This window comes from Uloborus diversus, chromosome 7, assembly GCF_026930045.1.
Source record: "Uloborus diversus isolate 005 chromosome 7, Udiv.v.3.1, whole genome shotgun sequence".
Lineage (NCBI taxonomy): Eukaryota > Metazoa > Arthropoda > Arachnida > Araneae > Uloboridae > Uloborus > Uloborus diversus.
This window is the reverse complement of record NC_072737.1, coordinates 157,944,037-157,969,599: the sequence shown is the minus strand read 5'-3', so window position 1 is coordinate 157,969,599 and position 25,563 is coordinate 157,944,037. Positions and strand designations below refer to the sequence as shown.

The following is a 25,563-nucleotide window of genomic DNA, read 5'->3' as shown; positions in this document are numbered from 1 at the left end:
GCTTGTAGGATATGGACGCAATCTGGAGACGGTTTTCGCTAGAGGAGCAGCATTAGGAGGGGCCGGGACGGTGGGGCTGCAGAGGGAGGCCGGGGGGGGGGGAAACATAGGAACATCAAAACCAGCAAGTGAGAGCAATAAGCAATGTGATTGCTCAAAAAACTCAAATGAAGGAAATTACTCTGGAAATATTTATAAAGCGTATTTCTGAGAAGAGATCCAAAATTTGAGAAATTTTTTCCTTCACATTTTTGTATTTCTTTGAAATTTAGCTCATCGATTGTATTCTTCGAGGTAATCAAAAGTACACATTTTTATATTTTTATCTCTTTTATGTTTTTATTTATAAGACTGATTTTTAGAAAAATCCTTTTTTTTTTCATGAGCGCTTGAACATAAAATGGACGCTAATTCAGCACCAAATATAGATAGAAAGATTTGGTAAAAAGGATTTTAAAGAAAATGAGTTGCTGTTTAATATGATATGCAACATGCCTAATTTTATAAAGAAAATCATTTTTAAGAAAGGAAATTTAAATTTAAATTTCTCAGAAAACAATGATTTTTTTTAATCTCAAAATTGTTTGTGTAATTTATCTTCGTTTGTGCAAAATTTTAAGTTGGGATCTCAATGGAATCATATTTTTATGAAGTTTTGAATAATATTTGACTTAAGAAATAATGATTTTTCATTTTCTATTTAGTTAAATATGGGGTTCTTTTACTGGGGGGGGGGGGGTGATGGTGTAGTCCAGCGGTTCCCAACCGGTGGTTCGGTGAACCCCCAGGGGTTTGCGAGAGGTTTTCAGGGGGTTAGCGAAAATAAATATTGTAATGGTGGAGTTTTAACATGCCTGTTTCTGCAAGCGGTTTCAAGCAAATTTTGCTCTTTTTTTATTCATTTGTCTCTCGCACATTCGATACTCTTTGAATGAAAATATTTGTATACTTGCTGACACATTTTACATTTTAAGAATTTAGTCTGTCATTGTAAAGCGCCGGTTTTAGAGCTTTCATTGAGAATGATAGTCCTGAAGCCATGCTGAAAAAGATCTACTTTTAAATAATGTCCTCACATGAAAGAATTTGAAAGCATTTGTTTCCTCAGAAGCTTTTGATTGGAATAGTTGATCAAACTTCATGAAAATATTACATGGAGAATGTGCGCACGTCTCAAATATTTTGATGTTTTGTTTCTTTACCATTTGAGTCCTACGAAGAGCTATCGCGATTCTCGTGCGTTGAGTCAAAAATGCATGGAAGTGAGATTACGCTGTTGTTTGTTGCTATAATTTTCACACTGTATAGACTGCAATTTATTTCGAGCTTTATTCTCGAAAAAGAGAAAGAATGGCTAGCAACTCAAAAATACCACAGGAAGTATGGAAAATTAATTACGTTAGAAATAATTTTCTTGGGTGAAAGTCTGGCAGTGTGAGGTTTAAGCAGTAAAAAAAAATAAAAAATAAAAAAATAAATTAAAAAAAAGTAAAAAAAATCAACGGATTTTAACCATGCAACTTAATTTGTGCTATATGTAAATAAGGAATTTATAAAATTTGTGTAAAAAATTTCTCTTGTAGTTGTGATCTTAAAAATTTTTGTTAAAAATTACCTTTTGTGTAAAAATTAGAGTGAATGCGTTTATTGAAAAATAGACGTTTCTATTATTTTTCAATACACGCATTTTACTCCGCTCTTATATCATAGTTACAAGAAAATTCTTCAAACAGCTAGGCTCGTGCTCGTAATAGTCTTTTTCAAGAAGGATTAAACCTAGAGATCTTTCTCATTTTAGTGAAAGAAAAAAAGTTCATTTAGTTTATTAAAGGCAGCTCTTGAAAGGTATTTTAAAGATAATTTTTTGATTGACTTCTGATTTAGTGATAAAGATAAATACAACCTTGTGTCAGAAAAATTGCAACCAAAAATTGAGCCTTTTTGTTCCAAAAAAATTCCATTTAAATCTGTTTTACTAAGTTGATAGAAGCTCAACACAGAGTAATCACTGTTCATTTTTTGGTGAATTTGTATAGCAGCAGCATCAAACTAAAAAAATATCTCCCAAATTTTATTTCCTATGAGTGTGTGTGTGTGCACGCTTTTTTTTTTTTTTGCTTGTTACTTATTTCCTAGTACCCAAAGGGTTCACTAAGTTATTCTGGTGTTTGGAAGGGGTTCGCAAGGGGGAAAACGGAAAAAGGTTGGGAACCGTTGGTCTAGTACTCAGTAATTAAACATGAGTATGCTTGAATGAGCTGGCATGAACCTGTAGATTAGTAAGAACTCCTCCCCGTCGCACCACAACTTATAATCTTTATTTTTTTAAAACTGTTTTTAAAATGTAAAAGTAAAATAAAATAAAATAAAACAAAATGAATGGTAAACTTATTTAAAGTTGCTAAATGTTCTTCTTTAAAACAAGACAAAGTCACTAACATATTCATTTTCGTGAAAATTACGACTCGCGAAAAGTAATGCTTTTACAGTAATACAAATTTATACTTGAAACAATTATTTTTGAAGACGCCTACCCTGCACCTTTTTGCCCCCTAACATCAGCAAAGAAAGTCTAAACTTGCGCTTTGAAAACTACATGTTTCAAAATTTTTCTGAGGGATATCCCCCGGACCCTTACCTTCCCTATCAAATCAAAGGTTTTTCTTTCCTTTTTTTTGGCCTAGTGCCTCCCCCCCCCTGAAATTTTTTTTCTAGTTGCGCCACTGAATTACACTTGCATTGAAAAACAGAGTAAAAAAGCTGGAATTTTACTAGATGCCGGAGATTGGAGCTTTGATCCCACCCTCTGTACTGGCTAAATTACGTAAAAATATAGAAGGCAAAATTTTTCACTAATGTTTTGCTCTTTTTTTTTTTGTCAGAAATGTCGTTTTTTCCCTTTTAAATAAGAATGTAACAATCTCCTTTCCCCCAAATCTTGTTGATTCAAAGAATAAAACAAAGTTATGATTTTCTGCATTGTTTATATTAGTAAACTATATTATTTTTGTTGTGTCAATAGAGGGCCTCCGGATTAGGTTGCGCCTGGGGCCTCACAATCCCATGATCCGCCACTGAATACAGCCTGACATGTGACAAGGGGAGGAGAGGGCAAGGTGGAATGTGATACTTGGTGACAGAAGGGGGTCCTTGAGAAAAAGTGCGACATCATTTATGGACAACCCCAACCATAAAAGCTGAATTACGCATATCTGATTATCGAGATTCACAGAATTTCATCAAATAGTGAAAAAAATCATGAGTACAAATCTTACCTTCCTATCTAGACAGGAAGCAATAAAGGCAAAATTTTTCGGATGTTGAAGGTACTTCTCCCTGAAAATAGCTTTTTCCTGATCTGTCCAGATGTTGAGCATTTGTTTTTCTTTGTACTCTTGGCTGAGTTCCTCAATAAGACCGTTCTTATTGATGTACCACATCCGCCTTTGTCGGTTGTCCAATAAAATTGGAGGTATCACAGCATAGCTTCTCATTTTCTTCTCTTCCAACTAAAAAGCAATGATAATATAAGAAATGATTAGCATGTGAAATTTTCATCAGAAAATTTAAGCCCATTGAGCTTACACTACAGAATAAATTCAGATGATATAACATCAGCTGGGCAGTTCTGGCATTGCACACATTAGTAATTAAGATTCAAATAGGTAAAATGAAGAGACTTCTGGAGGCCTTGAAAATGGCCATTTCTAGTTTAACTCGGTATATAATAAATTTTGCTCGCTTAAAAACTTGTTACTTTTGACAATATGCTACTTTTTTTTTAAATAAAAAGGGAATTTGATTTTAAAAAATTATATTATTTTGATAGCTCAAAAATACGTATTGAAAGAAAGGCTGATTGAACTTTGACGATTAATCAATAATTAAGATACTGAAAAGGTTCATTATTTCCAATTCAGATTAACAAAATCACTTTTCTTGTTTTTTCAATCATTAAAAAAAAAGGAGAGAGAGAGAAAACGAACCAAGTGCATTTGATCATGCAAAATAAATATAAAGTAATATTCAGTGGTACAATTATCCAAGTCCATAGTTCTACCATACCACAAGATAGAAGGGTTATCTTTAGGTTTAGTTTTTCATACATCATAGCAACTGCAAAAGATGACTTCTCTAATTCAGATATTATGGAATTGGTTCATTTGTGATTTGAACACTACAAATATTGCTTAAAAACTACATTTTTGACCGAAATTTTTTTAAAAAATGAGAACTCACTTCTTGCTCTTGTAAACCATCGATGATTTCTTCCCATTCTGCATCACTACGAATTCTTTGACTGACCCTGGTTATTCTTTCTTTGTCTTCCCTCTGTTTTTTAAGCTCAGGAAATTGTTTTTCAAAGAACTCTCTGAGCTTTGCATCTTTTGCCCTGAAATTATATGTTTCCATTAAAATTTTATACTTGCACAGTTCATAAGTTTAAAATGCTCAGTTAAGTTATGGTAAATGAATCTAAAAGAATGAATGAAACATGTTTTGATGAGTTATATTTTACATTATATTTTACACTACACTGGATGTTTGTAAATACAGAAAAGTATTCCTTATGTGACCTTCAAGGGACTGAGTGAAAGGACATATAAATGAAAAAGAAGAAAAATCTATATGTTACTTTTATTTTCATAAGTATAACCCCAGTAATGCAATGTTCTTCAAAAATAAGTTACACTGTTTTTATAATTTTTTAATGCAGTCAGCTAAAAAATGATTCTCTAATAGTCCTATATTTAACACAATAATTGTTTTTTTTAATAATTACAAAATTAAATCAATCATACCTTTACTGTATACCCTGAATACGTAATCAGTGCAACCTCGTTTATACAGACTAACTTTGAGTAAAGGCAATAGAGATAATAAAAATTCTGATAATCCAGGAAATAAGCAAAACATGTTCTTACATAAGCACGCTGATCTTTCATAGCAGCGAAAAACAATGCTTTATAACAAAATTACATAGGATTGTTTCTCACAAAATCTTTTATTTATAGCTCGGTTGCAGTGGTGTCGGACTGGCGTTCCAAGGACGCCTAGTTTTAGATTACTATAGCTTACGATACAAGAGTTGTACATTTATTCGAAATAAAAGGCAAGAATATTTGTAGGATTTATAGTTCCATTCTTGTTATCGAAATTTAAACTTATTCTTTAAGTTTTTTTTTTTTTTTTACTTCACAAATTTGATCTGGATAAACCGGATAAACGAGGTTCTACTGTATTTCAAAGCATATTTCTTATGCTAAGAGAATTTATACTATGTGGTTTTAAATGCAGGCATTTAGCTTTGAAAAAAAAAAGTCTTTTATCGTGCTGATTGTCACTGAGCATTGATTATTGCATATGAATTCAGCCCTGAAATGTTTTTTTTTTTTTTTTCAGTTCTGTTTTGAACAAAATGAGGTTTAAGTTTATGAATATAGTTTCTTGCATTGTTAAGGGCTGTAAAAGGTAAAAAGTCCCCACTTTGTCCATACTTGAGAAATTTCACTCCTGACAGAAGCCAAGATAGTCAAGCAGAATTTTTTCAAACTTTAGGAAGGGAAAAAGACATAATAACCAATATTTTGTAGTATATATAAGATTAGCATTAAAACAAATAAAAATAAATTAGAACTAAACAAAATAATAATTAAGAGACATATAAACAATGCTTTACTGTATGGGCTACAAGTTTAAATTTTTTTTAAAAAATTTTAATCTGAATAACAAAGGACAATCCAGATTAAGTCATAATTTATTTACACAGAAATAATAAATTAAATTAACTGGAATTTGGTACAAATAAAGGTTTTTTTTTAATTAAATGTAGTAATTATGAAGGACAATGCAGACTAAATAGTCACAATTTATTTACACAGTAATAATAAATTGATTTAATTACTTTTTTGTAGTATTTGATTCTTTCTTTTCTAATTTTTTCAGCCATTCTTGCATAAATTTGCTATAAGAATCTGTAATATGCTTCTCCTAAAAGAAAACAATAACATTTGTTACTGTCTTTAATGTGTTACAAAATTATTTCAGCAATTCAAAAACATTTAATGTTATAACTCAGGGCTGCAAAAAAATCTTTTTCTTCCCCCTTTTCTTTTTAAAAAAAGGTACAGCCCACCTTGGTTTTTGATATAAATAACCAGGTTTTTTCCGTTTTTCGATGAAAAACCCTGGCTTTTTCATGATTTTAGACATTGTATCAAACAACCACTTTGCTACTTTTACTTTTCATAGCTCTATATATTATTTTAAATTACTCACCTAGTTTTACTAAAATATATTGTAAAAATGTCAAAAGTCATGAAAAAAAATAATGAATTTGAAAACTAATATTATGAAATATTATCAAAAATTTTGTGTGGCTGCTTAATGTGGCAAATTGACTTTAAATTTTACACTTAAAACATTTATTTATTTTGCATCACATTAAAATTGATTCCCCCCCCCCCCCCAACCCTATACATTTGTAAGCCTCAGCCGCTCTGATGTTTGGCAGTGTTTGTTATGCTTATTACTCTTGCCTGCAAGCTTTTTCTTTCCTTTTTTTTTTTTTTTTGAAATTTTGAAAACAGTTTTGAAAGAAAAAAAAGATAAAAAGTGGTGGTGCGGGAGGGGGGGGGGGACTTATCAATCTACAAGTTCATGCTAGTTCACATTGTCATGTTTCTTTCTACTCATTTGACCATCACCAGTAAGAGAATCCCATATTTAATTAAATAGAGTCTGAAATGTATCATTATTTTTTAAGTTCAATTTCATTCAAAAATTCATAAAAATATGATCCCATTGAGATCCCAACTTGAAATTTTTACAAATAAAGATAAAATACACAAAAATTTTTGAGAATTCTTTTTAAAAATTCATTATCTTTTCTGAGAAATTTAAATCCTAAATCTAAATTTAAATTTTTAAAGATGAGTTTTTTGATACAATTAGTGATGTTGCATATCATATTAAACAGCAACTGATGTACCTTAAAATGCAGTTTACCAAATCTTTTTACTATAATCGGTGCTGAGTTATTGCCTATTTTATGTTCTGGCATCCATGAAAGAAAGAGGGTTTTTCAAAAAATCAAAGTTCATAAATAAAAAAATAAGAGATAAAAATCTAAAAATTTGGACTTTTGATGACCTTGAAGGGTACAATCAATGAGCCAAATTTCAAAGCCATACAAAAATGTGATGAAAAAACTTTGGATCACTTGCCATGGAATGACCCCTGTATGAAAATGAAACATTAGAAAGGAGCAAATATGAACCAGTTAAAAAAGAACATTAATATTTCGATTTTCACCACAGAAAAAAAAAACTGAAAAAAAAAAAAAATAAATAAATAAATAGAATAAAATAAAAACTAAATAGATTAAAAAAAGGGTAAATAAGAATTCCTAATAACTGAAATAATAACATGGTGATTGAATATATTGAACTTCTTACGCAGGGTAAAAAAAAAAAAAGCCTTGTCTTAACCATTCATCATTTGAACCTAAAAATGTAAAAGTTAAGCAGAACAATGAATACTGACTACTAATTTCACACACTATAAATCAAATTATCATGAAATTCAATCATCTTCATTATTACGTTTTTTTTTTTTTAATAAATATATATATTTGAGCATTGATTTTTGCAACTTCAATTCGAAAAAAAAAAATCCCTAGTTTTTGATAAAAAATTTCAAAATTCTCTGGATTTTCCCTGTTTTTTTTTTTTTTTTTTTTTGTTGATTGTTGAATTTCATGTGTTTTTCCTGTTTTTTTCAGATTTTCCTGTGGCATAGCAACCTTGTAATGGATTGTAAGGGGAGTAAAACACAAAATATGAAATTTGAAGACAATAAAAAGAAGATATGTATATTTACCCTTAATTCTCTTTCTTTATGGCGTTTCTTAAACCATTTAAGTAACCTACTTTTAAATATTTGATATCTGAAACAAAGATTGAAATAAGCAAAATTTTATGGATATTAAAATTTATGCAAAATTATTTTAAAAACACCTTCTGAACTTCGAAATAATAATAATGACACAATAAAAAATACACAGCATTTTCGATTTCAGTGATTTAATTTACAAATCATCTAAAATTTGAGACTTTTATAAAATGTATTTGCTAAAAACACAAGGGTAAAAATTTATCAAAAACTGTTGTTTAAAAAGTTATGCAACAATCTTAACTAATTTAACTTAAGGCAACTTAAACTAATTTAAATCAACAGTTGATCAAACAACTGGATGATGAAATATAATTATTACTATAATTTAGCAACGTGTTGTTTATTTGAGCTTACACTTCCATTTTAAATAAGATTTATATGCTATTGGATACTAGTTTTCGATAGTTTGATTTTTAAAATTAAACTGGGGAACAATTTATAATAATTTCTGTTGAGTTTGGTTTTTGAGCTGTTTTATAATTAATTAGGCGAGCTGATTTCAAAACTGTATCTAGCTTTCTTCTACCACGTCAAGTTTTTTCTCTGCAACTTAGGAGAATGTGACTACTTTCCACGGAACTGAGCATGGATAGAGGCCTGGATCTAAAAATTTTGGACCCCCCTGCAGCAAAATCTGTAGGGCCTCTCCCCAGAGATCAGCAGTGTAAATTTGCAACATTAATAAGTCATATAGTGCCATCTTGCAAACTTCCTAAAAAATCTTGGTGCAGTCAGTGATGAACAGGGTGAGCGATTCCACCAGGATTTGAAGGTCATGGAGACACGATATCACGGTAGATTGGATGCATGTATGATGGCTGACTGTTGCTGGAGCCTCAAGCAAGAATGTCCACAGATTAAATTTTGACCTTAATATGTTAAGTACACAATTTTACTTATTATGGCCTTTGTATGAATAAAGTTGTTCCATTTAAACAGTGCATTTGGTAATTTTTTACTTTATTTTACCTAATTTTTTTATGTTTTTTGGAGGTATCCTGTCATTTGAAAAAGTCGACGTGATAGACAAAAATTGTGATTATTTTTGGATTCAGAGGCCAAAAGTTAGTTGAAAACAAGTTACAGATTTAAGACAACGAAACTGCTGTTCCCTAGTGTTATCTAACGTTACAGAGCAACTAAGAATCATCAACTTCTCCTTCATTAGAAAAGTTTCTTTCAAAAGAATTACTTTACTACAGCATGTAAAATAATAAGTGTTACTTTTGAGAAACGTGTAAAGAGCAGGGAGCCATTTCCATTTTATTTTATGTGATAATTTAGGTTCAGGACTGGGGTGGCCTTATCCAGTGGAGTTTCCGTGGGTTTCTGTCTTACATTTAGCACTTAACAGAAAGACTCCGAATATGCAACTTGTTGAAGGTAAAACAAGATAGCTTAAATATCACGTCTCCTGCTTGTTTCTCAAAGGAGATTGCCAGGATTCTTACCCCAAATTATATCAAAAATGAATTTTCAACTTTCTTGTATTATAAATAAATACAAAAATAAATTACAGAACAAATACCAGAAACTAAGTAAGGTGAAGTTAAATATCATTCCTTAAAGGAGTTAGATTTTTTTTTAAAGCTACATCTTTATATATATATATATATATAAAAAAAGAGCTTTATTTTTCATATTATTTGAGATTATAGATAATAAAGTAAGACTCGAAAATCTTTTTATGCAATTAATATATGTTTCCCAAAAAATCAAACACAATGAGGTTTGACAAAGAAAATAGTACTCAAAGAAAATATTTGAATTACTTGTTTTTATTATTTTCCTCCCAATACTCTGCTATGCAGGAACATGAAATACAGATTAATAAATAGATTTAATAATGAATAAAAAATCACTCACTTTCTTTTATTTTCATGGTACACAGCTGTATCAGATGGTTGGTTATACATGGGCTAAAAAAGAAAAATAAATAGATGAGAAAAATTAAATTAACAACATATAGTATATGATAAAATAACATTTTTTTGGAATTTTCCAGGCATAGTTACAAAGAAGACCATTTCTTAATTAGTAACAAAATGTTTTCTCTTTCAAAGCTTCAAAATCATTTAAGGTTTCTTGCATAACTTTTTTATTAAATGAGAACTTACCTTGAACAATATGACATTAAATGTAATTGGAAACTTTTACTATATTGTTCACGGGCTCATTTATTAAGGGCCAGAGGACTGTGTGGGAATTTTTGCTGAATTAACTTTTTAGCGTATACTACCTGATTTTGTAAAAATGTGAGAATGTGAAAATGCTATGAAATTTGTTTAATATAGTACATTTCCTTTGTTTAAAAAGACAACAGCTGAGTTGATATAAGAAACAAAGAGGACATGTTTATAAAAGGTCCATGCATAAATCTGTCATGATTGAAAAGGGAAAATATTTCTGACATGCTCAGAACATTACTAGAACACACAAAGGAACACTAGGTATTGCTTTACTTCAGATTTTTTCTCTCTCTCTAAATAGTATGTGAATTGATTGGAAAAATTCTCTTGATAAAAAAAAATTTTGGATATGTATTCTGTGGTAGCTTAGGTTTTTTTTTTAATCAGGGGCATGCAGGGGGGGGGGGGCACATGTTGGCCCGGGCCCAAGCCTGAAAGGGGCCCAATATTTTTTAAACTAGGGGTGAAATATAGGGGTAAACAATGTGGTGCGGGGCACGGAAAAGTCATTTGTGACTGGCCCCAAAATTTCTGTGCACACCCCTGGTTTTTATACAAATCGATGCAAACATATAAACAAAATCATGTGTGTATGACTGAGTAATTCCTGGAAAAAATTATGCCCCCCGACAAAAAACAAAATATTTTACTTTAATGATTACTATCAATTTTTTATATACCTTTATTGGTGAACTAAACTCATAGTAGCATAACTTCCTATTGTGAATGGAATACTAAATATTATTTGAATGAAAGGCACAAAAATGAACATATATAAGAAAACAGAATATAAATTTACTTACAATTTCAACTTTTTGACCTAATTTTTCTAACACAGCATGTGATTCTTGGGCTTTACTCTGTAAAATATTTAATATTTTAAAATGAGGAAAATTTTTAACCCAAAAACACTGTCATTGGGAACGAATAAAATGTATAAATTAACTTACCCCTGTTTTCTGAATAGATAATTTGAGCTATGCTCATCTGTTTTGATTCTATAGGACTAACTTCTTTCGCCACTTCTTTAGAAACTGATGGCTTACTGGATTCAACTTCCAGATCATGCTAGTAAAGAATACGAATGCATTATACACAGCTGAAGATTTAAACATGCAACTATTTTGATTAAAAAGTATTGTATCATTTGACCCAGGTTTTTATTTTTAGGTCCACATTTTAAGAAAAAAAAGAAATTTCTGTGAACTTTTTTCTTTTACATATGAACTTAACTTTTAATTAACTCAATTGATAGGATGTGAAAATTAAGTTACATAATTTTCCAGAAAGAGGAAATCTTATCTATTTTTAAAAAATGTCAATGATGACTATTTGACATTTAATGACTAGTTATTAACATATGTCAAAAACAAGATTTGATGTGAAAAACCCAACTCTGAGGGATTCAAATCAGAAAGTTATTTAGAAATTAAGTTAATCTTCTACTGTAAAGTTCTTTGTGCCCAAAAGAAATGTTAATTACAATAGGTAAAAGGGTGTTACCATAACTAAGGGACTACTATAACTACTCAAACATTGATAGCACAAAATCATTTCATGTGGTGCCAGCCTGCATAACACCTAGGCCTGGATCTGCGTTTCCGCAAACCCCGCAGTGCGGGGGGGGGGGGGGGGGGGACATGTCTTTAAAGGTGCCGAATGGTCCAAGAAACTGAAATAAAAATAGCACTAAGACTTATTTAACAGGGGCGTAGCTAAGGGGGGGTTTTGGGGACAACCCCCCCCCCCCCGAAAAGTTAGTCTCAAAAAAAAGAGAAAAAGAAGAGAGAAGAGAAAGAAAAAAAAAGGAAGAGAAAGAAAAAAAAAGGAAGAAAAAGAAAAAATTCCAAGCGATTATACATACATATATATATATATATATATATATATATATATATATATATATATATATAAAAGAAGTAACCCCCCCCCCCCCCAAAATCGGGTCTAGCTACGCCACTGTTATTTAACGTTGAAAATATACACTGCTGACCTATGGGGGGGGAGGGGCCCTACAGATTTTGTTGCAGGGGGGGGGTACAAAAAATGTCTAGATCCAGGACTGATAACACCACATTGCATATTTCTGTGCATTAAAGAATATTTAACCTAGTGCAAGCCTAGCATTATTATATATGCATACAGCAGTATTCTAAGTGCCCAATGAAATTTCTTAAGTCAAAAAATATATATATCACAGTATTTTAATTTATGTAATCAGAACAAAACTAAAACTTTGAAAGGCTTAAAAATTGGTAAAGGTTCAAGGTGCACATTTGTACAGCATTTGCCATATTTGATTGAATTACTGTTTTCCTTTCCAGGGCTGCAAAGAGTCAAGGCAGGCCCCTTGTCAGTTATGTCACTGCCCCCCCCCCAAAAAAAGAAAAGGGGGAAAAGAAGAAAAAATGGAGGGGTAAGAAAAAAATCAAAACTGCTATCCAGAAAACAATTTAACTCTATTTTAAGTGCCACAACAGGAAATACAAAAGAGTAAATTTTACTTAATCTTTATGTTTTTTCTTATTTGGAGTTCTCCCCCCCCCCCCTTTTTTTTTGGCCTTAGTGTCGCCGGGCTTCCCAAGACCTGGGCCCCTAGTTTCGGACTAGGCTGACATGGCCTCTCGTTGGGCCTGTTCCTTTCCCTATTTCAAAAAACTCTTAGTTTGTTAACTGCCCTTCACAAAAATTGACTCCTTTCTTAACCATTTGTAAAAACATTTAAAACTTACCATTTTCTTCCGAAGCTTTGAAACCTGAGACTCGACTTGGTTAATTTCCTTATCTAATTGTTTGATATTTGTAAGAATGTTTTCTTTTAACAACCTCATAGGAGAATCACACCGGCCTTCCTCAGAGGGCAGCGTTGGAGAAATGGCTTCAACCTGCGGAGTATAAGCTTGATCCTAAAGAAAAACAGAATGGAAGGTTGAATTAATTTAGTGAACAAGTGAAATGGACAAGCAAAGTGGCTACTATGTTAAAAGCTGCAAAAATAACTCAAATCGAACAAAAATATTCCAGCATATACAATCAATGAAGTGCACATATAGGAATTTTAATCTACTTTTCAAAATAAATCTTTAAAAAATAGTTAATAACTTTAAACATAGATATATTTCTATGTTATTCTGTGATGTTACTTTGGTTACAATAATGCAAGTGAATCAAATTATTATTTAATTTTTAGAGACGGTATCAAATTCATATAGTAGTATGAAAAACTATGACAAAAGCAGAATCCAAATAAATCACAACCTGTTTTAAAATTTCAAATTCATATTTTAAGGTTGAAAGGTTAAGATGACAAATGAAATAGTACATAACCCCCCCCCCCCCACACACACAAAGTTTTACATTCATTTTTCATGTTTATTCATTATTGGATATCATTGCTCCAAAAGAAGTTACGGTGTATTTTACTGTTTGACAAAATACCTAGTAATATTCCCAAGTATAAGAAAACTCATGCGTAAACAGCTACAATGTGAAAAGAATCAAAGTTACGTAAAAACTAAAAATGAATATTAAACAAGAAAAAAAAAGTTTTCAAGAAGTTTCTTTGAAAGAAACAAGCCTAAGTCAGGTTTTTAATTGAAAGACCAAAAACATTACCCAAACAATAAATGAATTCAAAACACAGAATAAGTGCAAAAGCTGCTGATTAACAACTGATAAAATATTTTAACAATAAAAATAAATTAATACTATTACACTAAATAACAATAGAAATCGGGTTAAGAGGGAAAATAAGCCAAGGCCTAATTAGAAACTATTGTGAGAACAAATTGAGGAATATTATACAGTAACCCCGCGTTACATCGCGTCTCGTTATATCGCTCATTCGGATATATCGCACTTTTCCTTTGTCCCCCGAAAAAATATACTTCAAAAAATGATACTTTACACTTTACATCCCAGGGGACAAAAATGTTATTATTTCTCAGAAGAAGTTTTTTTTTTTCTTTTTAATCAGTTAACAAAATTGCTATATTTTCAATACATCTGAATTAGTTGTAGCTGCAACTTTCGATTTATATTCAACCGTAAGATTGTTCTAGTTTGATAATAAACTTTTTTTTTGTAGGTACACAAGTTATTTGTACAATAATTGAATCGTTACTTTTACGACTTCGGTTATATCGTGTTTTCGGTTATATCGCTCTTTTTTGTTGTCTCCCGACAAGTGCGATATAACGAGGGGATAATGTAGCAAAACTTTCCGTTCTAATGTGTCTCACCAACAAAAGCTTATTTTGTTTGGGGGGGGGGGGGATTCCGCAACAAGGGTGGGGATAAAATTTTATGGCAAGAAAAAAAATGAGCGACACAAAACGAAATGGTTATGCAACATCAAGGGTGCCCATATAGGGGGGCAAGGGGGGCTCAAGCCCCCCTTTAGAAATTAGAACTTTCTTGCTTTTAGTACTTTTTTCTTTGCAAAAATGTAAAAACATTTCTTCTCCAGCCGTTAATGAATAATTAATCAAAAATGTCTAACTTTAATAACTCTAATCTGTACTGAAATTGGTTTCTATGGGAAAAATATCCTGCTAAACCATGGGGGAAAACATCAGAACCTCCCTTAAAATATTGCATATGGGCACCCTTGTGCAACATGGATACTTCTGTCCAATCATTGATGATTTTAATATTAACTTAGCCTTAGATCAAAGGTGCATCATACATTAGAAAATAAGAACAGGGTGGCGACAGGAACTGGAAAAAAAAGTTCCCTGACTTTTCCCTGATTAAGTTCACCAAATTTCCCTGATTTACGTTACGAATGATAATGGTTTAATTTCTAAACCCTACCTGAAAAGCATTGCATATTAAATAAAATGCAGTGTTTAAAACGGTTTAAGCTGTTAATATATTTTGAAAAGAAGCTCCTTTTTTTGGTAAAAATAGTTATTAAATTATTGACAGAGAAATATTATAGGAAATCTAAAACAAATACTTTACTTCCAGGAACCAGTTAAAATAAGAATACTGAGAAATTATTAAAATCATTCTTAAAGGCATATCTAATCAAGATGAAACTAAAAATTTTAAATGGAAATAATCTTGAACTGAGCTTTTAAGCAGTATAATTGTTACTGCAAGAGTAACAAGTGATAGTTAATGCAAAGAAGCAATGTAGTTCTACTTAAGTAAAAAATACTGAACCGTGTGCAGGTAAACAGCAGTATCTGCAGAAATTAGTTTGAGATATTTGAAGAAATGTGTAGTGGACTCAGTACTAACAATGGGAAAATGTTGGAATTAGACGTTTTTTTCTCGCCTTTTTTTCAGCGGAAACCAAATAAGCGAGCTTGTACAATAAAGGTAACATACCATAGATGACAAAAATGCAAAAATAAAAAAGAATACTTTGCAGTTTCTGCCCTTTACCTGCACACGGCAGAATAGACATATTTATGTAAAACAAATTGAAATCTTTCAACAACCAGTCATATTGAGCTATTCTCTAATTAAGAACTTAGGTTTTAATGAATGAATACAATATTTTAACTATTAAAAAATAAGAAAAATATTTACTTATGTACACAACTCGGTTTCAAATGATTTCATTAGTTGTCAAAAAAAAATCTTGGATTACTTTAGTTACAAACAACATCACAAAACAACATTTCAAAAACAATTATTAATTTCAAAATATATATGTATATGGTTTTAAAATAAAAGAGTTTTTAAAGTCTGGAAAAAAAAAAACCTTCAAGTAATCTGAAGTAACAGGGAATAATAACATGGCAAAAAAAAAACAAATTTGATTTTAAGTCAAATTAATTTTAGCAATTAAATTAATTTGAGGAAAGATCTTTTCTTGAAATCGTGATATAACAGCATGCCAATTACTTCAAGACAATGAGTAAAAGCAAGGGAGCAAAGTCATTAATGATGGCTTCCTTTTTGCCTGTAGGGTTATTTATTTTACATAGCATGGAATGGGTGAAGAAAAGTTCAAGCTAAGTAAAATAAACAACTTTACAGACACAGAAACTTTGACCTTGAGGAAAAAAGATGCACATATATTCGGCAATGTGTAATCGCACCTTATTAATTTTACTTTTTTAAAACGAATAATAGGCTGAAAATTCGCATGGAATCAAAGTACTTCATTTTGCAAGGAAAAAAAAATTTTTTTTCTTCATTTGATCAATTTTCCCTGATTTTTTGTTATTTTTTCAAAATTCCCTGACATTTCCCTGATTTTTCCCTGAGTGATAAAGCTCCTTGACTTTTCCCTGATCTCCCTGATTTCCCTGATCTGTCGCCACCCTGAAGAAGTCCAAAAATTTATTTTTACCAATCATTAAGATAAATTTGCTATGATTTTCACATTTAAATTTGAGTGACACTAATCATACAAATCCACAGTTCAAACAAGCAAACAAATTAAGGCAAATGTCAAAAAATGGTTACAAATATCAGCAAAAAAAGAAACTAAGACTCGTCAAGATACAAAAAACAATTTACAAGGTTGAAAGAATAACAGCAGTTCGGGTCTTATTTTGGATTCATCAGTCTGAAATAGCATTAACTCAGCTGAGGGCAAAAAAATCTATTTCAGCTAATGGCTAAAATTGTTTTAACTCATGAATACAACCCTTAATAAAGAATAAATACCTTTGTGCTGAAAAATTAAAATGTCAGTAATCCAACGTTATTAAGCACAAAACTTGCAATTGATTGCAGACACGTGTTTCGGTGTTACAAGGAACACCTTTTTCATGCAAAGAAGTGTGAGCTTAATCAATTGCAAGTTTTGTGCTTAATAACGTTGGATTACTGACATTTTAACAACCCTTAATGTTTCACTACAGAGGGCCCCAAAAAAAGCTTTGGCCTAGGGCCCCTCGATATCTTAATTGAACCCTGGTAAACAGTAGTCGCAATTAATTGTCACTGTTGCTTGCAACCTCAAAACAGTTTCAGCCTTTGAAAAAAATTCCTTGTACTTCAAAAACTGAGTAATATATTTTGCAATTTGTGAGGTACAACCTTGTTTAGCTTCTACGGGAAAGGTAATTATTTAGAACTAAAAGAGCAGGGTGCTAGACTGTTAAGTGACTAACACCTTTGTTTTTTAAATAACAATTATTTTCTCACTTCAAGGGGAGGGGGGTATATTACAGGTTGCCAAACCATCCTCCAGACTAAAATATACTACATAAAATATTATTTTTCAGTTTGAAAAAAAAAATTAAACAACAATAATACAACACTTTTTGGTATACAAATATCTCAAATTGCAGACCATTTCAAAAAAAGAAATTTTTTAAAGGAAAAACAATATTATTCTGAAATAATTTCAAGAACCTCATTTTTCAAATTCAGCAACAACAAAATGCAATCAAAACAACTAAAACCTAAACCATGAGCAAAATAAAACGATAATAAAAAGTGAATTGTTGACTATTATTCACACATAAACAGAGAAATAAAGTCGAATGTCCTGCATTCTTAAATAATCAAAATTCAAAACAAAATGTTTAGTAGAAGAAATTACCATGCGTCAAAATGCATGAGAAATCAAAACACCTCCTCGAGTTAAACGAATTGACAAAAGAAGAAACAACAGCCGATACTTCTCTTGTCCAACTAAATACTTTTGAGCTCTTTAAATCCATTATAGCTCGGCAGCAAAACGTAAAGAGCCTAGATTCATAAAACAGTGATAAAAGCTAAACCACAACGATGGTTCACTGCAGTGTTATGGCTTTGCGCAAATACGAAAACCAGGCCAAAAATTATTCCTACATCTAGAGTTAATTCTTTTTACAGTAAATATTTTATTATGAGGCGCTAATTCATTAACATTTATTTTTAAACGTATATGGATACATGTAAACACGTATAGACAGCTTTATATTAGGTCATTCACATTTATTCACTCTCTTCACTGTAATTGTTTAGCATTTGAAATAAATACTCGATTTATAGGCGCCAGCTAATGCGATAAGGCGCCAAACTTTTACTGTTATGAATAAGAGTAGTCAGTAGTAGCAATGTGTGCGCGATGTCCAGACAGGCCCGTCATTTGTAGGGTTATCTGGAGTGCATCCCCCCCCCCCCCGGCTTCGAGAAATCAACGCACGGGCGTGGTTTTTATCGTTTTTGATGGCAATGAGAACACACCCTTTGCCTCCCCCCCTCGGGAAAATTTGAACAGTTCAAGACACAAAAGTTGCCATGTGAAAGGTGTGATGTTGCATTTCGAACTTGATTTTACTGATTTATATTAGAGCTAAGTGGTGTCAAAGCTAAATTCCTTTCTTTTTATTTCGCTTATGTTTTCCTTTGCCGCGCTTACGGTAAAGGAATAGATTTTACTTGAAAATGTATTCTACCGTTCCTTGCCACTCACCCCCCCCCCCCCCCAAATCAACACACAAATCATCCATTCTTCATCAGGACCCTTCAGTTGCTTTTGCTAGAAATATTCTGAAAAAAACTCTCAGTATGAGAATGCGATGAAATTACTTTCGCTTTTCTTCACTTGTTCTTACCTACTCAGATAGTTACTATTTTCAATTTAAATAAACTATAGGAGGCGCTACAGTCTGTCTAATGGCTTCTGAAAGAGGTAAAACAAACAAATCCAGTAACTTATAACCTGCTTTTACGCTTATGGCAGTAATTTTTACTGGGGAAGATTTCTCTTTTTAATTCTTTTGAAATTACACAAACATTACAAACTGTCCGAAGCCTACGTTTCACCTCAAATAAGAAATGGAATGATTTACCTCTTTGGCTAACTTCTTTAATCACCGCAAGGTGGCGTATTTGTCAAAAATAAAAAGTAGACGATGAAGAACAGATGAGAATATATGACGAAACACAAAGCCATTTTTAAACATAAGAGAATGACGGAACTAAAAGTAAATCAAATCAATTTCTAAAACTCTCAAGAGCTTACTTTTTTTATCACAACATTCCTCGTGTCAACTACAAGAGGTTGGTGGACGGGTGCTTTGGGTTCGACGGCGAGGCGCGGTCTTTTAATCGGCTGCACAGCGTCCATTTCCGACGGAGTGTGAACGCTGACCGCTTGAGGTTTGAGGGTTCTCGCCGCCATGGCGTTCGAGGAATAAGGAACCGTTACATCACGGTCGTACTGATACCTGAATGCATCCATGTACCTGAAAATTAAAACCAGATTTTCAGTTTACACTAGATAAAAATATATATATATATATTTCAAAGCATTTGAAAATTTTAAAAGGGTGAATGAAGCATGGGGGCTTGTGAAAATTCTTAATAAGCGTACTTCAAATATTTATTGAACATTCGCAATTCAAATAAACTATAGGAGGAGCTGTAGTCTCTATAGCCAATGGCTGCTGAAGGTGATAAAACAAAGACCAAATCCTTACACCAGTTCAACGACACATCTGGCCTTGTCCGCGCAAAATCGAAATGTTTCACCTCTTAGGCTAATTTCTTAAATTCCCACAAGGTGTTTTCAAGTTCCAGAAGTGCGAAAAGCTATTCTTTAAAATTACTTTTAAAGCGTACTTCAAAACTAATTCGTGAAATTTGCAGTTTAATCCTAGTTTTTAACGATGGAGGATAATTTAAGTTATTTTCGCACAAAAGTTACAGAACAACTCACCATGTATTTCTCTAGAAATTAGAAAAAAAAAGTTATGATCATTGAAAGTGTTCAGATACTTTTGACTATATTAAGTGTAACGCAGAAAGAAATCTGGCTCTGATATAAGTTGACTTTTGATGACCGCAGTCTTTAACCATTCGTTAAAACAGGGGTAAGGAAAGCAGGTTTGCGATGCCATAAATGTTAATTTAGAGTCGTGCCAATATAAGAATTTCTCCTCTTTCAATCCCAGACATGGATGACCAAGTTCAAAGCCAGAAAATAATGCAAGGATTCAAACAAAAATTGGTAGCCAGGTGTACCCCGATGAGGGGCCGTAGTGCATCGGATAAGGCATCGGACTCGTGACCGGAGGGTCCCGGGTTCGATCCCAGCCGGATCAAAGATCCACCGTCTTCATTAATGGTGACTGGGGCACGTTAAATATGCTCGTGGTCACAAAGTCCTCCAAGTGAAACGGTACCTCTGGGGGTGCTGGACCAGGGATTTCCCGGTTTCTGGTCCGGATCAAAAAATCAGAGTTGTCTTCAAGGGTCCCATCCAACCGGTTAAAACACAAACAGTGGTAGGTACGGGGGACCCTGGAGTGTGGAGTGTACCCCGATGAGAACTGGAACCGATTAAGTTTCGGCGCTAATCGCGTGGCACGATGTGAGGCAATCGAACGGGGGGGGGAACACGAAATTACCTTTCTCTTTCTAAAACCGCTGAATACTCTGGAGTCGGCCTTAGGGACAGCCTCCTCCTCACATTGTGCACATGCTGCTGCTCGGGGTATCTGTCGATGTGATGACTATCAGATTGCTGCCTATTGTCAATCTAAAACGAAAAGGAACATACAACAATTAATACACATGAATAAAACCTTAATCAATTTATTCAACAATTCATTAATTAACTTCCAAGGGTTTGAAATTAAAAAAATATATGTAAAAAAACTTGGAAAGGAGTACATTTTGTAGCATTTAAAGCTGCCTCAGCCTGAGATTTATTTATGTGCCCACAACTGATGCCAAGCTTTGAGGGGAGGGGGGTCCGTGAAATTGTGACTGTGACAACGGGAGGGAGGGGGTAACAAGTGAGACATTATGCATTTGTTAAAAGAATGTGTTCATGAAAAATAGCGTGACATTTGACAAAGGGCGGAGGGGGGGGGAGTTGAAGATTAGTGCAAAAGGAGAGGGTGGGGTTAAAAATGATAGAAGAAGGTGTGGTATCATTCATAGACAGTCAATTACCTAGATTTTTAGATGTATTTAGGTATCTTGTCTCTGCTATCACCTATCCTATTTACTCTAAGAAAGGCTCCATATATTAGGGGCACAGCGAGGATTAAGGTGCTAACCTTCTCCAAACTTTTAGAAGCCACAATAATCATATCAATCCTAATATGGTTCCAAACTTAGTATTTCATATAGTACATGAAAAGAGTGTTAGACCCCACATCCCTCCCCTTGAATGTAAATTCTGCATGCGCTAGTGCTTTATATACATCCTACTGACAGTGCTTGATTAGGACATGGGCTTTCAAGGCTCGTGTCCAGAGTCCCCCCCCCCCAAGGGCACTCAAACTTAGTAAATTTTCTACAATAACTTGACTCTGCTAAATGGTAAAAAGCTGACAGTTTTAAAAAATTACGGTGCATTTGATCATAGTGATTATATTGTTCTGGGCTGAGGCTTAAAAAGAAGTTTAATACTTAACTGGAAAAAAAAGAAAGAAAAATTTGTTTTCATATCAAGACTCAAATGTTGTGTTCAACTGCGAGGCTTTGATTTTAACATCATTGCCAATCCAAGTCCAATAACTCATGTACATGTGAAGACTGCCCCCCCCCCCCCCCCCTCCCTCCCTTGAGTGAAAAGTAACTAGCTGCACTGGTGTTCGTAACTATTCATACACAAGCAAGTCTTACCGACAGCCAAGGTTGTATCACAGATTACGAAACAGAAAGTCAGCTCAGCTTGGACTTAAGCAAACGAGAGACTTGCTGCGACTTGTCAAATTTCAAAGAAATAAAGAGATCGTTCCCACTCTAAAGCAAATCGAAATACTATTAGCATTTTCCTTGGAAGTGTACTCAGAAGAGTTCATTCGAAGGGTAAGTTATGAGAAAAAGAATCCATAAAAGGCATCTCCTATTTAATGCTTAGATCACGTCTTCGACCACCACGTGTGCCATAAGAATTGAATGATGAATTCTTCATGTGTCAAAGAACGATTGCCGCTACTGATAGCAAAATGGTGTCTTGCGCTATGTCTGAGGCTGAGCGTGAGGAATTAACAACATTAATTTCGATTTATTATTTATTTCTTAAACGAAATTTTCTACAAAGTTTTTTTTTTTCAGATTCTTGAAATAATTAATTTTTATTATGTGTCCTTGTATTTTTTGAGAATTCTTTTAAAATTTCAACCCTTTGGCAGTTTTAAGCAGAAGAAATAGATAAACAGTACGACATGTACAGACCAAAATTAATTTCTGGGTACGCTACTGCACCCTCTAATTAGAACCACCAGAAAGTTGCAAAAGAACTACAGTGAAACCCTAATTGTACGCCTTTCGAATCTATGTTTTTCCCGCATTTAACGTTTATCCATCGGGTCCCATCCATTGAGCTTAAACACTAAGAGGAGATAGAACTTCCCTCACGGTCTGAATTTCAAGCGAGTTTGGAAAAACCAATTGCATTATAAAACATCTTGTTTAATGGCAAAAGACCGCTTCTTTTGCTACAACGATTTGAACATATTAAGGATTTGGAAAATGCATGGGAAAAGGCTTTACATGATAAAACCTGAGTTTAAATGTTGAAAGTGCGATTCTTTTGGGCAAACTCGCTTGGGCAAAAAACGGACCGATTAGTTAGCTTTCCTCTGAGTGTTACAGCTCAGTGGTCCCATCATCAGTTTTGCTGCTATGTATTTCCCGTAATCAGTTTTTTTTAGCCCAGTTCTTTGAGAAACGTGAAATCAGGGTTTCCCTGCATTCAATTACAAAAGAAAACACTGAATAACTGGGAAAGGTGTACTTACTTGGAAATGGGTATCCCTGTACAAGTGATTAGGAGATGCATAGATGGCCCCGCCCCCCGCCGAGTGTACCAGGTGGGGGGAGGAAGCGACCACCGAAGTGATGTAAGAGGTAGACGATGTGGAGCACCGAGACGTTGGATCCTGGGGGTACGGGTACCCCCTGGTGCCCGTCAGGGGCGGGCTTGGGTGCCCGCCCCCTGGGGGGAAAGGGGCGTGGGGCGGCCGCTTCTGTTGAGCGTTGGATTCATGAGGAGGCCTGGAAATGAAAGGAAAGAATCATTAATTCTCTTTTCTTTCAAATTCATATCAGTAACAACATTCAACATTATTTTTAAATACGGCTCAGATAACTTGGAGCTTGACCTTGACATAAACTTTCTGTTAATTTGTTTAATTCGTTTTGGGGGAGATAAGTGAAAACGGAAAGTGCTATTGGCACGGATTTGAGTTGGAAAACCTTCGCAAAGCTACTACGAAAGTCACCTAATTTAACTCTTCCTCAATAACCCTTTCCTATCAGTCACACCCCCCCCCCCCCTCACCAAAAAAAAATAAATAAATAAATAAACATTGTCAAGATTTAACTTCATGTAATCAGAGCCAAACGAAACTACATTCAACTAAAAATATAAAACAATATCCTTCTGCTGAATACATAAATGATGAAAACAACGTTATTAGCAGTTCACAAAAGCGACTTCTCGCTGCAAAAGTAGGTAGTTTATGTAGGAGGAGACTTCCAAAAACAACGAAAAATGATTTCTTGTTGCCTCAAAACACATGTCTACAATCATTGGGTCCTTTTTATCAGTCGAGGGACAAACGCATAAAAGAATTATAGCAAATATTTTCTTCTCAAAGGTATTAACTGTGAAATATATGACAAATAAAGAACAGCAATTCGATTCATAAAATCCACACTATGAAACAACACAGAATAATAACGAAATTTTAAATCATGCGACATTCTACTACATTATATTTCTAGATCGGAAGCTCAGTCAAAACTATCAAATAAATTATGGCATTGGAAAAATATGAAAAGTTTTGAAATGCTCGTTCACACATATATTTTAAAAACAATGAAGAGTTTTTTGTGTAATCACTCATCAGACAAATTCGTAGAAATGTCTTATATTTGAACGAAATTTGATATTAAATTACAGAATAAATAATTATACAAGCAGTGGAAATTACGGAGTGAAAAGTATTTTTGGCAAGGCCTGATTAACACATGATCCTGCAGGTCCGTGGACCTAGGCACTACAATTTTAGCAGCACCAAAAAAATGAGGGGGGGGGGGTAAACTTATTTCTTTTTCCCCCTTTTCTTCTTTTTTTTTTCTTTTTGGAAAGTACTGCTTTGAAAATGGTTCTTGTAAAAGGGGCATCAATTTTAACCAGGACCTGGGCAACAGCTTAGCTTGATCGGGCCCTGATATTAGGTATCATTAGCAAAAATATATGTAATCAATGGGTGTAGTTGGGAATGTGTTAAAACCAACTGTTCTAGAGGGTTGTCTCCCCCTCCCCATATACTCCTGAGTCCAACTTATATGCAAATTTAAGCTTAAGATTTGTTTGAAATTCCTCGAAAATTTTATTTCTGTTTTAAATATTAACGAAATCAATACATATTACAACATGTTGTATACTTTAAAAAAAAAAAAAAAGCGACGTTTTAATGATTAATAGCCAGCTATGCAATAATTCAGTTTAGATTGTTCAACATTTCGAAAATAATTGATTTTATTAAAGACAAACAATGTTGAACATAGAGTTGCGAGTTTAAAAAAAAAAAAATCACAAAGCACACATAAAACACACCAAATGTATAAAATACAATATCCACAAGAAGTACAGTATTTTTTTCCTTGGGGGGAGGGGGTGGGAAGATACGGTCCCCCGAAATACTTGGTCTTTTATTGTAAAAATAATGCAAATGTAATGTAAATTAGATGCAACACTTTCTTTTGGTGAGCCCCCTAAACCCCCCAGGTGAATCCTCCCAAGCATTATTTTTTGCAACTGCTGCACTAATTACTAATAAACGTTTCAATCCAATGTCGAAGTTCAAAATTGTGACACATTCATATTTTGATTAAAAACTGCACTGGAATATGACAAAAAATTGATGAGTCGGAAAAATAAAATAATAGTGAAAAATAAAATCTGCATTCATCACGTTAGAAAGAAAAAAATCTTGAAGTTTGCACCATGTTGCTCTAAGTATAAGTTTTACTTTGAGGAATGGTTTTGAGATTTTACGCTACACGTTGTATAATCCGATAACATTAAAAATGCCTTCAAGGTCACGAAGACCTTCAGCCTAATTCATCAATCCACCCACGATTACAAGTTAATCGTTTCCTTCTGAAGAGAAAATTAAAGAGTTCATGAGCAGAAAGAAGTTCATGACTTATCAGAGGACAAGACGTTAACAAAATTAATTTTCTCCAGACTAGATTGGAATGCATATTGAATATCCGAAATCTGTGAGTTCAGACTTTACCCCACAAGTTGCTGCTAATTTTCAATTTATTCAAGATCGACATTTGTACGAGTTACAGGCAACTGTTTCTTGACATTCACTTATGATGAATAATAAACCAATTTTTATACAAGTACCACTTTTTTTTTTTTTTTTTTTTTTTTTTTTTTTTTTTTTTTTTTTTTTTTTTTTTTTTTTTTTTTTTTGTTTGTTTGTTCGATATCAGTTTGCTTTTAATGATACAAAAAGAATTTTAAATAAAAATAGCC

At 33.1% G+C, this 25,563-nt stretch overlaps 1 protein-coding gene across 2 annotated transcripts in view; it reads right to left on the bottom strand.

Annotated features, from left to right (window-relative positions):
• LOC129225544 (nuclear receptor corepressor 1-like) overlaps positions 1 to 25,563 on the bottom strand; it is a 141,101-nt gene that overhangs the window by 31,549 nt on the left and 83,989 nt on the right. For both annotated transcript variants that reach the window (XM_054859989.1, XM_054859990.1), the window contains exons 3-13: positions 22,805 to 23,060; positions 20,456 to 20,586; positions 19,069 to 19,291; positions 12,878 to 13,051; positions 11,098 to 11,213; positions 10,949 to 11,006; positions 9,823 to 9,875; positions 7,882 to 7,948; positions 5,906 to 5,991; positions 4,240 to 4,393; positions 3,276 to 3,509 (exon numbers count right to left, since the gene is read on the bottom strand). In XM_054859989.1, coding sequence (XP_054715964.1) covers positions 3,276 to 3,509; positions 4,240 to 4,393; positions 5,906 to 5,991; positions 7,882 to 7,948; positions 9,823 to 9,875; positions 10,949 to 11,006; positions 11,098 to 11,213; positions 12,878 to 13,051; positions 19,069 to 19,291; positions 20,456 to 20,586; positions 22,805 to 23,060 — 1,552 coding nt within the window. The remainder of the gene's footprint in view (positions 1 to 3,275; positions 3,510 to 4,239; positions 4,394 to 5,905; positions 5,992 to 7,881; positions 7,949 to 9,822; positions 9,876 to 10,948; positions 11,007 to 11,097; positions 11,214 to 12,877; positions 13,052 to 19,068; positions 19,292 to 20,455; positions 20,587 to 22,804; positions 23,061 to 25,563) is intronic.